Source organism: Schistocerca cancellata, chromosome 3, assembly GCF_023864275.1.
Source record: "Schistocerca cancellata isolate TAMUIC-IGC-003103 chromosome 3, iqSchCanc2.1, whole genome shotgun sequence".
In the NCBI taxonomy this organism is placed as follows: Eukaryota; Metazoa; Arthropoda; class Insecta; order Orthoptera; family Acrididae; genus Schistocerca; species Schistocerca cancellata.
The window spans coordinates 45,707,030-45,723,229 of NC_064628.1; the positions used below are offsets into that span (position 1 = coordinate 45,707,030).

Sequence of the window (16,200 nt, forward strand, 5' to 3'; positions counted from 1 at the left end):
GTAGTCTTGCTTTTTATGCTGTTCACTTTTTCATCTAGTGTAAATTCTGACCTTTTTAACTTCCTACATTAATAATTTTCTGGTCTTTGATGAATACAATCACAATATATGTTATAAAGGAATAATTTAGTGTATACTGTATAGTTTTTGTACCATCATAAAATTCAAGCACAAGTTTTCCTTGACAAAAATGATTTTCTTTACATCTGGTGAATGAGAGGAAACTAGATACTGTAATATAAAATGAGCAATAGAAAAGTCAAGTGAATTGGTGAGATTGAAGAATTATAAAATGGCGGTCAAATTAAAAACAAGAACAATGATCTGTTGAGGTCCTGTTCACAATGAGGTCATTATACATAGATTAAAATTACTTTGTGATTGACATCTCAGTGAGTCAAGTGGTAGGCGCCAAATTTCATCCAATCACAGTTCTTTCTCGAGCATCACGTGCTCACTGTGTTGCCTGTTTGGTACGTACGTGCAGTGCTTTGTGAAGTAAGGCTAGCTGTATGCGGCAACAATGCCCCCAGCACTGCAATCTGTCAATCACAAAGTAATTTTAATCAGAGAACTGAGAGAAATTACAAACATCCATCAGAATAATATATTTACAGCGATACTGTCACAGTCAGATGCACAACACAATGATTGCTCACATTCTTTACACATACAACAGCCTTCTGCTGAACATGATTAATTTGTTGTTTTGCCTCAACTTCGTGTCTTGCTGCAAATGGTTGTACCATCGTGAAAGATGTACATATTGTTCCTTTTCTTGAAATGTCAAACTGGACTGAAACACAAAAACAGAAAGAGGTATATATGACACTGGTTAACATTGGTCCATGTAATTTAATAACACCTACATTACATCTTAGGCGAAGTCTGTGACTGTCACAAATTGAGTTAAAAAGAAAGACACTGCAGTCAGTCACTACTATACATACATTAAATTCAAGAACAGGAAGTCACTTATGGGACAATTTATAGAAACTCCTAACACAGTCAAACTCAGTCAACTGCATTTTTGCACAGGCCCCCAGTAGCACAATGAAAGGTACAATCAGTGCAAGCTGCAGTTAATGTGCCACAACATTTGCGAACATTTAATTTCATCTACAGATGTCAATAATTTGGCACTAAATAAGATAGAAACAAAACACACTTGTGAAGGGATACAAAAAGTTTCAGAAACACATTCCACTTCTCTCTCTCTCTCTCTCTCTCTCTCTCTCTCTCTCTCTCTCTCTCACACACACACACACACACACACACACACACACCACAATAAAAACCCAAGTTGTTTGATCTACACAAATCACAAAGCTTATTTAGGAAATCCATATCATCAATGACAACAAACAAATAACTGACACTTTCATTCACAGTATTGACTGCAGCAACAGACGAATATATAAAAAAATGTTATGCTGTATTTAGCTGCTTATTTTACATTGCACAGAAAGGAAATAATTATAAAATTCCACACGTCAATATACAGGGTGTTTCAAAAATGACCGGTATATTTGAAACGGCAATAAAAACTAAACGAGCAGCGATAGAAATACACCGTTTGTTGCAATATGCTTGGGACAACAGTACATTTTCAGGCAGACAAACTTTCGAAATTACAGTAGTTACAATTTTCAACAACAGATGCCACTGCGGTCTGGGAAACTCTATAGTACGATATTTTCCACATATCCACCATGCGTAGCAATAATATGGCGTAGTCTCTGAATGAAATTACCCGAAACCTTTGACAACGTGTCTGGCGGAATGGCTTCACATGCAGATGAGATGTACTGCTTCAGCTGTTCAATTGTTTCTGGATTCTGGCGGTACACCTGGTCTTTCAAGTGTCCCCACAGAAAGAAGTCACAGGGGTTCATGTCTGGCGAACAGGGAGGCCAATCCACGCCGCCTCCTGTATGTTTCGGATAGCCCAAAGCAATTACACGATCATCGAAATATTCATTCAGGAAATTAAAGACGTCGGCCGTGCGATGTGGCCGGGCACCATCTTGCATAAACCACGAGGTGTTCGCAGTGTCGTCTAAGACAGTTTGTACCGCCACAAATTCACGAAGAATGTCCAGATAGCGTGATGCAGTAATCGTTTCGGATCTGAAAAATGGGCCAATGATTCCTTTGGAAGAAATGGCGGCCCAGACCAGTACTTTTTGAGGATGCAGGGACGATAGGACTGCAACATGGGGCTTTTCGGTTCCCCATATGCGCCAGTTCTGTTTATTGATGAAGCCGTCCAGGTAAAAATAAGCTTCGTCAGTAAACCAAATGCTGCCCACATGCATATCGCCGTCATCAATCCTGTGCACTATATCATTAGCGAATGTCTCTCGTGAAGCAATGGTAGCGGCGCTGAGGGGTTGCCGCGTTTGAATTTTGTACGGATAGAGGTGTAAACTCTGGCGCATGAGACGATACGTGGACGTTGGCGTCATTTGGACCGCAGCTGCAACACGGCGAACGGAAACCCGAGGCCGCTGTTGGATCACCTGCTGCACTAGCTGCGCGTTGCCCTCTGTGGTTGCCGTACGCGGTCGCCCTACCTTTCCAGCACGTTCATCCGTCATGTTCCCAGTCCGTTGAAATTTTTCAAACAGATCCTTTATAGTATCGCTTTTCGGTCCTTTGGTTACATTAAACCTCCGTTGAAAACTTCGTCTTGTTGCAACAACACTGTGTTCTAGGCGGTGGAATTCCAACACCAGAAAAATCCTCTGTTCTAAGGAATAAACCATGTTGTCTACAGCACACTTGCACGTTGTGAACAGCACACGCTTACAGCAGAAAGACGACGTACAGAATGGCGCACCCACAGACTGCGTTGTCTTCTATATCTTTCACATCACTTGCAGCGCCATCTGTTGTTGAAAATTGTAACTACTGTAATTTCGAAAGTTTGTCCGCCTGAAAATGTACTGTTGTCCCAAGCATATTGCAACAAACGGTGTATTTCTATCGCTGCTCATTTAGTTTTTATTGCCGTTTCAAATATACGTCATTTTTGAAACACCCTGTATATACTGAATATACTCATAGCTCATTGCATTTTGTGCTCTCAAAACAACCATTTGTGAAAAGACATGTATATCTGCCAGCTGAATTTCTAAGGCATGCGATAAAAAAACTTTATCTTCCCTTACAACAGTTGAGTCGACCTATCCTCATAGCAGGTGAGTTCCTCTTAACCTTCACCAACCAATCCCTCTTCCTGAAGGAGGAACATACTAGTTCTGATCATTATATGTAGTATTTTTTATTTCAAGTGTTCCTTATTGGTGGTACTTGGAGTTCTGCCACTGAATGAAGGTACTGGCCAGCCATGCTGTCTCCTTTTAATTTAACAGTTTTCTCAACTGAATTACCCTACTGTCCTTATCTAAACCCTTCAGATAAGGACAGCTAGTGTAGCAGTCATACGTTATTGAAACCCATGCAATGTATGGAACGAATGATTAACACTGTAAATACTAGACTTGGGGATCTCATGTAGTACATTCAAAACATGGAGCACATCCACCTACTTCTGTGTCTGCATCTTGCTACACAAAGTTCGGCCAAAATAAACAAATAAATAAGTACTATGGCACATAAAGACTTAATGTCTTCCAGTGTAGTTCTCGTAGAACTACAATCTGTGCAATATTAAAAATACAGGATGAGCTTCTGAAAGGGGAAACTGAGTTACATTGTATAAGCAGGCTATCAATGTACTTTCTAGGAACTGGATATGGAATAAGTTTAACAACAACTGCAGTCAGAACGTCTGTCATACTACAAAACTTCAGAATATTAGCTGAGTACAGCCTAATCCTTGTTAAGAAACTCCAGCAGCACTGTAATTATTCTTGGAAGTGGTAGCAGCTGTCCTACAAACTTGTGTTGTCTTTTTGTACGATACGGCTCCTGTCTCGGACAATGCAGACACACATAGAGAAGCCTGTTTGAGTGTGTATGTTTTCGTTAGCCAGCTAGCTACAAGGAAGGATATTATCCAAAAGGTTAGTGATGTTTTCAATATTTTTTGTATACCCGTCAACTGCTCAAAGCCTCAAACACTCTTGCCACTGCTTGTATTCCACCCTGAACCATTCCGACTGTATAAGACAAGATATTTACAGAAAATCTGAAAGATGCATTCTGTCACCAATTAGCATGTACAGTCAGTCATACCATTCACAGCACCAAAAAATAAATTTACTGTCCCAGCGAAAAACGAATCCATATACCAGTAAAGATAACCACTATGCATATAGCACAGGCCTTCAGCAGCAGAATATGTGAGAAAACAGACCATTACTCCCAAGCTTGCATGTAATTCTATGCAGCTATTGTTACGTGATATGGTCAAAATCAATTCACCAAATGTTTAGGGACTTTAACTGAGCATCTAAGAAAGACCATTCATAAGATCATGAGTATATGTTTATGTGACAGTGATATAATTATTTAAAATACATGTTAGAACTATTTACTGGGACAAAGTCATTCTTTGAAATCAGTAAACATGAAAGAGTACACACCTATTAAGGTACCACGACAGCAACAGTCCCAATAATGGTTAAAGATAATTATTATAACCCCAGCAATGTCCATACATGCCAGGAAACCTCACTGCTCTGAGAACAGACTAAAGACTTTCATCTCTGTAGTGACCCTGAGACTGTGAACAAGAAAAACTTCTTGTCCTGCACATTTATCTAGTTCAACAGCTGATGAGAGAACCCCTGTAGGGACACCTGTGGCACTCTGCAGCTTTGAAACATCAGTGAGGTGTTCTCGGATAACACACTTGGTAGCAAATGTCCCAATAAGGGCAGCATCTACTCTCAGTCCAACAAGTAGTCAATCACCGTGATTATTTAGATTTTGAACCCATCTTTTAAGAAGAAGATTAAACCTAATGAGAAACCTAAATGACAAATGTAGCTTTTCGGTATGTTTTCCTTGATGTTCAGTGCACTGAACATCATGAAAAAAAAAAGAAAACACACTTAAAATCAATGCATAGTTTCTTCTGGAGAAAATTTACAACAAATGTTACACTTCTAGTCCTTTTAACCAACAAGTCATTGTTACTATAGCTGAGTAGTAGGATAAAGTAGAAAACCATCCACAAATAATGACTACAGAACAGCAGTCAGAATAGGGCAAAAGGGGGACAGGGGGCAAATGGGGGAGAGGGGGGCAAATGGGGGAGAGGGGGGCAAATGGGGGAGAGGGGGGCAAATGGGGGAGAGGGGGGCAAATGGGGGAGAGGGGGGCAAATGGGGGAGAGGAATGGGGAAAGAGAGGGGAGAAGAATAATGCTGACAGTTATGACGGTATTCCAGTTATAATTATGCCTGCCCCTTACAAGATTTTCTCTAAAGCACTACTAAACAGAATCAGAAGTTAATATTGATAAACAGATTGCTGAGACCAGGCTAGTTTAAGATTCAGCTTTCCCGTCAAAAACAAATTTCTCAAACTGAAGATCATTATCAGATAAAAGGAAACTAGGAGGTTAGACTATATTGTTGTGTTAGTTGACTTCAAGCATATGATTCTGGTGACCAAGAATCATTATTGGATGTTCTGATGTTTCATTTGATGATACATCCAGAAATTTAGTTAAACAGACACTCTCCAACACAACAGGAAAGTAAAATTCAAGAACAGTATTTCAGAGCCCTTTCAGATAAAGACTGGAGTTGAACAAGGATATGGTTTTTCTCCACCAAATTTTAACTGCATATGAGAAAATGTGAAGCAAGGATGGAGAAAACTGCTGAACAAAAAAGATGGAAATGAAGACTGCACGTTTGTCGACGGTCTGGCTTTCACAATGACTTGGAAATTTTTGCCAAAATCATTTCAGCAATAACGAAGATCAACCACCTTAAAGATACAGCACACACTGTAGAGAACCAACATTTGAAGCTGACTGCCAAATGACTCCACTGGCGCCAACATACATTGTGCATAAGGACCACGGAGATCAGATACGAGAAATTGCGGCTCATACAAAGGCATACAGACAGTCGTTTTTACCTTGCTCAATTTGCAAGTGGAACAGGAAAGGAAATGGCTAGTGGTTGTACAGGGTACCCTCCACCACGCACCATACAGTGGCTTGTGGAGTATCTATGTAGACGTAGATGCACTGCTACAACAAATATTCTTTGAGAAGATGAAATACATCAGTAATTGGTCAGAATGGATTGTAACTAGGCACCTGAAAGTGTACCTTATATTTTTGGCAAAATTAGCATGTTTTTGTAAATGATCAGATATAAAAATTTAAGAGATTTCCACATGTTGGGCCAGAAGATGAAACTGATCTAAGAAACATAGGAGAACACAGACTGAAGGTCAAATAATAATAAAACAGCATAAATAGTTTTTATTCTCTATTATAAAAGCATCCAGAGAGGATGTTTGCTTTTGCACAAACATCAACAGTTTTCCTGAAATGGTCTCTGCTCATTTTCTTCTTCTGACTAATGGCTTAACAAATTACTGCTTCTGTTGAGAAGCAGCAGTATTTTCTCACCAGTGATTGGAGTGCTACTCTGATTTAAGGAGTTTCTGGACATTAATTTTCTTCTCCCACTCAATTATGTAATTACAAAATCTGAAGAACACTGTTTTCGAAAGCACTGAAAAACAAATTTCAATGGTCTCTTGTGGACACTTACAACTGGGTGACCCATACCGCTACAGGTAGAACCAACAACATACTTGGAGGTAGAACCAAAAATAATTGTCTACTTGCACTTTACAGGAACATACTCAGTGTGGTCAAAACATACCGATTGGCTTCGTTCCCTGGATTCTATAGTGCCAACATCTGAAAGTTCTCTATGATGGCACGGGCATGTTCTTAGAGCAGATGCAACAACAGTGGTGAATACTAGTTTTTGTTTGAGAGTAAATGGTAACTGGCCAGCAGGAAAACCTAGACAGTGACGGCTCGATACCCTGCCACAAAGATGTCAAGATATCAGGGCTGCACCCTGAACAGGCACAAGATTGGATAAAATAGCGACAGAGTCAAAACACTGGACCCTGCCAGCATGAGGGACAGACATTGCAGAAGAAGAAAAGAAAATATTGTAGGCACTATAACACGGCAGTCAGCCACGAGTGTGAACAAATGAGTATTTTGAATGCCTACGGGGTGACAAGCGCTGCAGGGTAAAAAGACCCACGTTCCTCTCACAGGGCAGTCAGCCGACATTTGTGTTGCGTTTCTGTGAAAGTAGAACTGACACATGATCATAGGAATCACTGATCCTTTCTAGTGTTGTGGGAGCCTTAATTCAACCCTGTAGTGGACCAGGACTATTCTGTGACAAAACGAGAAGATTAATCGATCTGTTGATGCTATATAGAGGCAAGTAGGAGGGCCGCTTCATTGTGTATGCCCATACTACATGAATCACAGAGGCTGACAGAGCTGCAGCACGAGCGGAGCACCCGAGACCTGGCTTCTACATGGGCAGAGCATGGCACTGGCGAAAGACCACAGCTAATGCACCTGGCAAGGAAGAAGGTGAACGCCAGGATGGCCTGTTAACATGAACAACATGCTAATAAACAGGTTGTGACTTCAGTTACATGATGATAAGGTTTGTTGTGCGATATGCATGAAAACAAATTGTCAAACAAATTATAATTTTTAATTAAGCTGTAAAATGACAGAAAATTCTGCACATGAACACTATTATTTAACCTCAGTGTGTTAACGTTTTACTAGGGACTATGTTGCAATATTTTACATAAATATTATTCGTTATGTTAGTAAAACATTATGAAATCTGCTTTGAGTCTCATTGTGCCACAACGACAAATAGAATACAGACATGTAACTGACTAGCTTCTGTGATTTCCTTTCTCAACACTCCCACAAAATCTGATTTCTCTTGTTCTTCTTTCTGATAAATTTATTATCTGTGTGATGTAAAAGCACGAGAGCCACACTCACTCATGATTTTCCATTCTGTGCGAACAGTGTGTCCCCGTGCAAACACTTCTGACCTGGAAATGTATTGCCGCAAATATTGTCAGACAACTGTGGCTATTGTCGTACATGTGTCTGCAATTTGTGTTGCCTTAATGTTGCCCCACAACATTATCGGGATAAACTGTTGGCAATATGCTATTTTTACAGCCTGTCTAAATGTACCTTTAGATTAGTTGACTGACAAGGTCAGTTGAAATCCAATACATAAGTATACAGCAAGTTGAAATCAATAACAATTAAAAAGAGAATGTTACTGTTCTGAGCGCACATTTTGCACAATGATAATGAGTATCTCTTAACAAATTCTGGCATTTTTTTACAGTCTAAGTAATCTAAGAGATCTATGATAGATGAGCATTGCTGGAGACAAAATAAATGTCAAGGTTGACTTCCAAAGGACATTAAGAAGCTATAGTTATCATGTCAGGGTTATCTTTTAATAGCAGAAATACGATCATATTGAAACATGGTTTTTGGTGAACAGTTCTCTTACTTAAATTAGTCTTGCTTCACATCACTCACTGCATACATGTATAAATTTGCGGAGGAAGATTAGAATGAACAATGATGGGAATATATCTTCAAGATATTCACTCACAGGGCTACTTAACTTTAAAAAAAAAAGACAAAATAGAAAAAAAGTTCCAACACACAAAGCTTCAAATCTTCCCCATACAGTGGTACTAAAATGCTCAGACGTAAATGTACTGCCAAAGAATGAACATAATAATGCAAGTTAGAAACTAATTCTATCCCAATAGCAGAGAGGTTTTCCAACTGTACAGTGTTCACATATTTCTTCAAAAAACACTTGAAGAGTTGATATCTATGACAATGCAATCAAAATTCACTGAAATTTTCCTGGGATAAAACATTTGTATTCTGACCATAATTACATAACTGAAAAACATGTTTTCGGAAATGTCGTCACTTTATCTGTGGCAAAGGTACTGCAGATGATACACAGTAACATTCTACATCTATATCTATATTCTGCAAGTCACTTTACACACATGTGTAAATTTATTCCCTGACTGTCCAGAAAATTGATTACAGAGGAACAGTGTGATACAAGTTATTGTATTATACTGCACCAGGGCAAATATTGCATTCTCTTTTTTTCTCTTTTAAAAGGTAAAACAGTTTTGTTTTATGATTCTAAAACTCTAACGTTCAATCAATCTAAAGAAACAACTTCCTTCTTCTGTTACCAATCTCTATGAACTACACTATAATAAATTTATACGAACAATACAAAAATTTTTGTTGATATATTATTTCAAAGTGATCACACTGAGCAGGAAATTTCAGATCCCTAGCTATTCAAAATAAATAAGCACCACATCAGCCACTCCTACAATTTATCACAAAATTTGGACTCAAGGGTGTAAATTTCACACAACTCTAATGTCTGAAGCAAAGAAATTTTGACTTTGCCAGCATATAGACAGAAGATTATATTCTGTCTAAAGCTACATACATGGATTTTCGTCACTGAGATTGCCACGTAATCCTGACTTATTTAGTTTCATGATCGAAATAAACCTTTCGCACACGTATGTCGATCCAAACACCTATATAACTTTTGCAGCTTCATTGTGGAGACGGGGAAACTCTTCCCGAGGAAAACCTTCGTAAAATTCCTGGACAGTTTTTACGTAAAAAAATTTGTCCTTTAAACGGGAATTACACTGCAGATCGATCAATTCCATTTGCAAATGCACTGGAGTACTTTCAACTGAAACGGAAAAGGGTCTACAAAATAGTTCAAAAACAGATGTCAGACTGGTAGTGTCCTGAAAATGTTTAGAAAATTGTGCCTGTAGTTCCTCCAACACAGAAACGAATTCGTCAGAAGTTGCGTTCTCTCTGACTTTAGAGAGCGTAGGGCAATGGGCGGTATTCATTTTCATGAGTTGTTCCTTCCACAATGTGAGTTTCTTATTAAATGCATCCACTTTTTTCATCAGATCAGAAATAAGCTGCTACTCACCTTGCAAAGTCTTATTGAGAGCATTCAAGTGTGCAGTCAGATCAACTAAAAAGGCGAGGTCTGCAATCCATTTTGGATCTTCTAATTTTGGCTCTGCCTTTCCTGTTTCCTTCAGGAACTCAACAATAGCGAATCTTAAATTGAAAAATCTTTCGAGGCATGATCCTCAACTTAACCAACGTATTTCCCAGTGGTAAATAACATCTCCGTACTCTTCGTTCAGTTCCATGAGAAACTGTTGAAACTGACGGTGTACTAAGCCATGCGACTTCAAGAAATGTACTATGGTGACTACCAACTTCATCACTTGCTCCAACTTTGCATACTTAGCACAAAGAGCTTCTTGGTGTACAAAACAATGAATTCCGTACAAATCTTCTGTCGATCGTCCTAGTTTTTTACGCAACAATGTTACAAGCCCATTTTGAGCACCTCGCATTGCTGGCGCTCCATCAGTGGTGACTGAAACTAACATTTTCCAATTCAGGCCAACGGCTTCAACTGCCTCTTCAACTGTTTTTAGCAAGTCGGTACCCATCGTTGTGTGTTTCATTGGTACTAAATCCAACAGTTCTTCCGTCACGTGCAAATTTGTGTCGACTCCACCAACATAAATCGCTAGTTGTGCTGTGTCCGAAATGTCGGACGACTCGTCCAAAGCAATCGAGAATGCAATAGACTTGCAGGCACTATCAATTAACTGCCTGTAGACATCCGCTGCCATACCAGCTATGCGGCGAGCTATTGTCTGTCTGGAAAGACTGATTTCACTAAACTTCTTTACTTCCAGTGGTGTCAAGAGTTCCGCCGCCTCAACAATACACTCCTTGATGAAATCACCATCACTGAAAGGCTCATTCGCTCTTGCAATTTTGAGCGCTATTTTGTAGCTTGCTTTTAAAGACAGGTCACTATGTTTGGTTGCAGGCTAAAAAAAGGAAACAAAAACTGAGAGAACTCTAAATTCGAATTCTAACGACAAATATGTACAAATACAAAAATCAGAAACACAAATATTTGGAAGTGGTACTCGCGTTCGGTCCGTCTCGCTGCATAACTCTATGTCTTCTTAATTCCGCCAACTTGTTTGATCTATCAACCCAACTAAATCATTGAGTCCTCTGTGTGTGGTGTTATAATGCCGTTCTATTGCAAATTTGCGGTGGCCGGCGAGTATGCGACTGCATAATAGACACCGAGAATTTTCATCCTTCTCTTCGAAAAAATATTGCAATTCCCATTCAGCTCTGAAGGCTCGTGACGTTGTGTCACTACCCTGTCTCTTTGTGAGCATGTGTTCCATTGCAGCAACCACTGTACAGTACTTATAAACTTTCTACGAATCGCTAACAAATAGCGAGGAATAAACATGGCTGCCACTACGAATCAACTAATGCACCGGATGAAAAGATGTCGCATCGCACAGCTAGTCTAATGTCGCGCCGTGCCGAGCAGTGTCGCGAAAGACCGAGGAAAGCCGAGTAGTGGCGAGGTGGACCGAGTCCTGGACGGCACGCGTGCAGCACATCTGTACACGCGTGCAGTTTGGCACACTGTGGCCGTCCCTGCTCTAGACTGGCCTCCTCCTAACTAAAACACGGCCATCACTGGCACTGAGGCGAAACCAGCTTTCATCAGAAAAAACAACAGACTTCCCTCTGCCCTCCAACGAGCTCTTGCTTGACACCACTAAAGTCATAAATGGTGATGGTTTGGGGATAGTGGAACACATGCCACAGGGTGTCTGGCTCGGAGCTGTCCTGGAAGTAATCAATTTGTAACAGATTGTCATTTCACTGGAGTGTCAAATGCTGCTCAAACTGCTGCTGCAGATACAGTACAATGTGTCAGAGCCCTAATACACTGAACACAATGGTCTTCCCTCTCAGCAGTGGCACGGTAGTGACACATGGCCGTCTGAAGCCTGGTCTTCTTCCAACCATACATTCCTGTGACCACTGCTGCCAGCAATCGTGAACAGTCGCTACATTCCTGCCGAGTCTTTCTGCAATATCGCAGAAGGAACATTCAGCCTCTCATAGCTCTATTACACGACCATGTTCAAACCCAGTGATGTGTTGATAACAACATCTTTTTCACCTTAAATGCAGTCTTGACTAACATCAACTCACCATATCCAATATTAAAGCATGTAATTCATACACATCTGAATTGCATCCTCATAGTGGCGCTATTAATGTCTTTCTTATGTGAAATTTGAATAGACATCACCTTTTAGTTGTAGAAATATGCCTACCAACTTTCATTTGTGTATCACAACTGCCCCTTGTTGTTGCAGTTTTTTTCTGTCTGTGTATTTGAGAAGGAACACTGCCTTCTTTCAAAGTAGCTGGTTTTCTGCTAATGCGCATATGTAAATTAATGAGAAAGTACTTGACATAATAATTATCAGTATGAGTAGGTAGTATAGGTCATAATTTGTTGTATACTTTCCAGAAGTAATTGGCAGTGGCCCCTTCTGTCTATTAATTTAACGTGACTTGTTTTATATCCTGAAAGCTCTCCTTCACAATGATATTATAATTAATTAATTAATATCACCATGTGGCTCAGTGTTCATCTAGTGTCGCTGTGATGAGAACTAACTCTATTCATCCCCCCCCCACCTCTCTCTCTCTCTCTCTCTCTCTCTCTCTATCTATCTATCTAGTCATACGTAAGTCCCTCTGTCTGCACCAGGTTGATCTCACCACATTCCTATCCTGTTACCTTGGGACCTTCACCTCCTGACTGTAAGCCACACACACACATATATATATATATATATATATATATATATATATATATATATATATATATATATATATATATATATATATGGTTATAATAGAAGGAAACATTCCACGAAGGAAAAATATATCTAAAACAATGATGATGTGACTTACCAAATGAAAGTGCTGGCAGGTCGACAGACACACAAACGAACACAAACATACACACAAAATTCAAGCTTTCGCAACAAGCTGTTGCCTCATCAGGAAAGAGGGAAGGAGAGGGAAAGACGAAAGGATGTGGGTTTTAAGGGAGAGGGTAAGGAGTCATTCCAGTCCCGGGAGCGGAAAGACTTACCTTATGGGGAAAAAAGGACGGGTATACACTCGCACACACACACATATCCATCCACACATATACAGACACAAGCAGACATATTTAAAGACCATTTATAATAGAAGGAAACATTCCACGAAGGAAAAATATATCTAAAAACAATGATGATGTGACTTACCAAATGAAAGCTTGTGTCTGTGTATATGAGGATGGATATGTGTGTGTGTGCGAGTGTATACCTGTCCTTTTTTCCCTCCTTTTTTCCCCCTAAGGTAAGTCTTTCCGCTCCCGGGATTGGAATGACTCCTTACCCTCTCCCTTAAAACCCAAATCCTTTTGTCTTTCCCTCTCCTTCCCTCTTTCCTGACGAGGCAACCATTGGTTGCGAAAGCTAGATTTTGTGTGTATGTTTGTGTTTGTCTGTGTGTCTATCGACCTGCCAGCGCTTTTGTTTGGTAAGTCTCATCATCTTTCTTTTTAAATATATTTTTCCCACGTGGAACGTTTCCCTCTCTCTCTCTCTATATATATATATATATATATATATATATATATATATATATATATATATATATATATATAATAGAGGGAAACATTCCACGTGCGAAAATATATTTAAAAAGAAAGATGATGAGACTTACCCAACAAAAGCGCTGGCAGGTCGATAGACACACAAATAAACACAAACATACACACAAAACTCTAGCTTTCGCAACCAATGGTTGCCTCGTCAGGAAAGAGGGAAGGAGAAGGAAAGACAAAAGGATTGGGTTTTTGTCTTTCCTTCTCCTTCCCTCTTTCCTGACGAGGCAACCATTGGTTGCGAAAGCTAGAGTTTTGTGTGTATGTTTGTGTTTATTTGTGTGTCTATCGACCTGCCAGCGCTTTTGTTGGGTAAGTCTCATCATCTTTCTTTTTAAATATATATATATATATATATATATATATATATATAAATATAATAGAGGGAAACATTCCACGTGGGAAAATATATTTAAAAAGAAAGATGATGAGACTTACCCAACAAAAGCGCTGGCAGGTCGATAGACACACAAATAAACACAAACATACACACAAAACTCTAGCTTTCGCAACCAATGGTTGCCTCGTCAGGAAAGAGGGAAGGAGAAGGAAAGACAAAAGGATTGGGTTTTAAGGGAGAGGGTAAGGAGTCATTCCAATCCCGGGAGCGGAAAGACTTACCTTAGGGGGAAAAAAGGACAGGTTTACACTCGCACACACACACACATATCCATCCACACATACACAGACACAAGCAGACATTTGTAAAGGCAAAGAGTTTGGGCAGAGATGTCAGTCGGGACGGAAATACAGAGGCAAAGATGATGTTGAAAGACAGGTGAGGTATGAGCGGCGGCAGATTGAAATTAGCGGAGATTGAGGCCTGGCGGATAGCGAGAAGAGAGGATATGCTGAAGGGCAAGTTCCCATCTCCGGAGTTCTGACAGGTTGGTGTTCGTGGGAAGTATCCAGATAACCCGGACAGTGTAACACTGTGCCAAGATGTGCTGGCCGTGCAACAAGGCATGTTTAGCCACAGGGTGATCCTCATTACCAACAAACACTGTCTGCCTGTGTCCATTCATGCGAATGGACAGTTTGTTGCTGGTCATTCCCACATAGAACGCTTCACAGTGTAGGCAGGTCAGTTGGTAAATCACGTGGGTGCTTTCACACGTGGCTCTGCCTTTGATCGTGTACACCTTCCGGGTTACAGGACTGGAATAGGTGGTGGTGGGAGGGTGCATGGGACAGGTTTTACACCGGGGGCGGTTACAGGGGTAGGAGCCAGAGGGTAGGGAAGGTGGTTTAGGGATTTCATAGGGATGAACTAAGAGGTTACGAAGGTTAGGTGGACGGCGGAAAGACACTCTTGGTGGAGTGGGGAGGATTTCATGAAGGATGGATCTCATTTCAGGGCAGGATTTGAGGAAGTCGTATCCCTGCTGGAGAGCCACATTCAGAATCTGATCCAGTCCCGGAAAGTATCCTGTCACAAGTGGGGCACTTTTGGGGTTCTTCTGTGGAAGGTTCCGGGTTTGAGGAGATGAGGAAGTGGCTCTGGTTATTTGCTTCTGTACCAGGTCGGGAGGGTAGTTACGGGATGCAAAAGCTGTTTTCAGGTTGTTGGTGTAATGGTTCAAGGATTCCGGACTGGAGCAGATTCGTTTGCCACGAAGACCTAGGCTGTAGGGAAGGGACCGTTTGATGTGGAATGGGTGGCAGCTGTCATAATGGAGGTACTGTTGCTTGTTGGTGGGTTTGATGTGGACGGACGTGTGAAGCTGGCCATTGGACAGGTGGAGAACACCTTCAACCCATTACATGCAGTCTCCCATCCTTCATCAAAGACACCAACCACTTTCTCGAACGCCTGGAATCCCTACCCAGTCTGTTCTGACTTCCAGCCTTGCCTCTCAATCCTTCTTAAAAAACCTTAATCCTACTCCCAACATCACCACTGCTGAAGCCCAGGCTATCCGTGATCTGAAGGCTGACCAATCCATCGTCATTCTTCCGGCGAACAAGGGTTCCACGACTGTGGTACTTGATCGTCGGAAGTATGTGGCTGAGGGACTGCGTCAGCTTTCAGACAACACTACTTACAAAGTTTGCCATGGTAATCCCATTCCTGATGTCCAGGCGGAGCTTCAAGGAATCCTCAGAACCTTAGGCCCCCTACAAAACCTTTCACCTGACTCCATCAACCTCCTGACCCCACCAACACCCCGCACCCCCACCTTCTACCTTCTTCCCAAAATTCACAAACCCAATCATCCCGGCCGTCCCATTGTAGCTGGTTACCAAGCCACCACAGAACGCATCTCTGCCTACGTAGATCAACACCTTCAACCCATTACATGCAGTCTCCCATCCTTCATCAAAGACACCAACCACTTTCTCGAACGCCTGGAATCCCTACCCAGTCTGTTCTGACTTCCAGCCTTGCCTCTCAATCCTTCTTAAAAAACCTTAATCCTACTCCCAACATCACCACTGCTGAAGCCCAGGCTATCCGTGATCTGAAGGCTGACCAATCCATCGTCATTCTTCCGGCGGACAAGGGTTCCACGACTGT

The 16,200-nt window shown here is 40.9% G+C and overlaps 1 protein-coding gene across 1 annotated transcript in view; it reads right to left on the reverse strand.

Moving 5' to 3' along the window:
- Positions 1-593: 593 nt before the first annotated feature.
- Positions 594-16,200, reverse strand: part of LOC126176895 (eukaryotic translation elongation factor 1 epsilon-1) — a 38,370-nt gene continuing 22,763 nt past the window's right edge. The window contains exon 4 of the mRNA XM_049924095.1: positions 594-796. Coding sequence (XP_049780052.1) covers positions 665-796 — 132 coding nt within the window. The 3' untranslated portion in view covers positions 594-664. The remainder of the gene's footprint in view (positions 797-16,200) is intronic.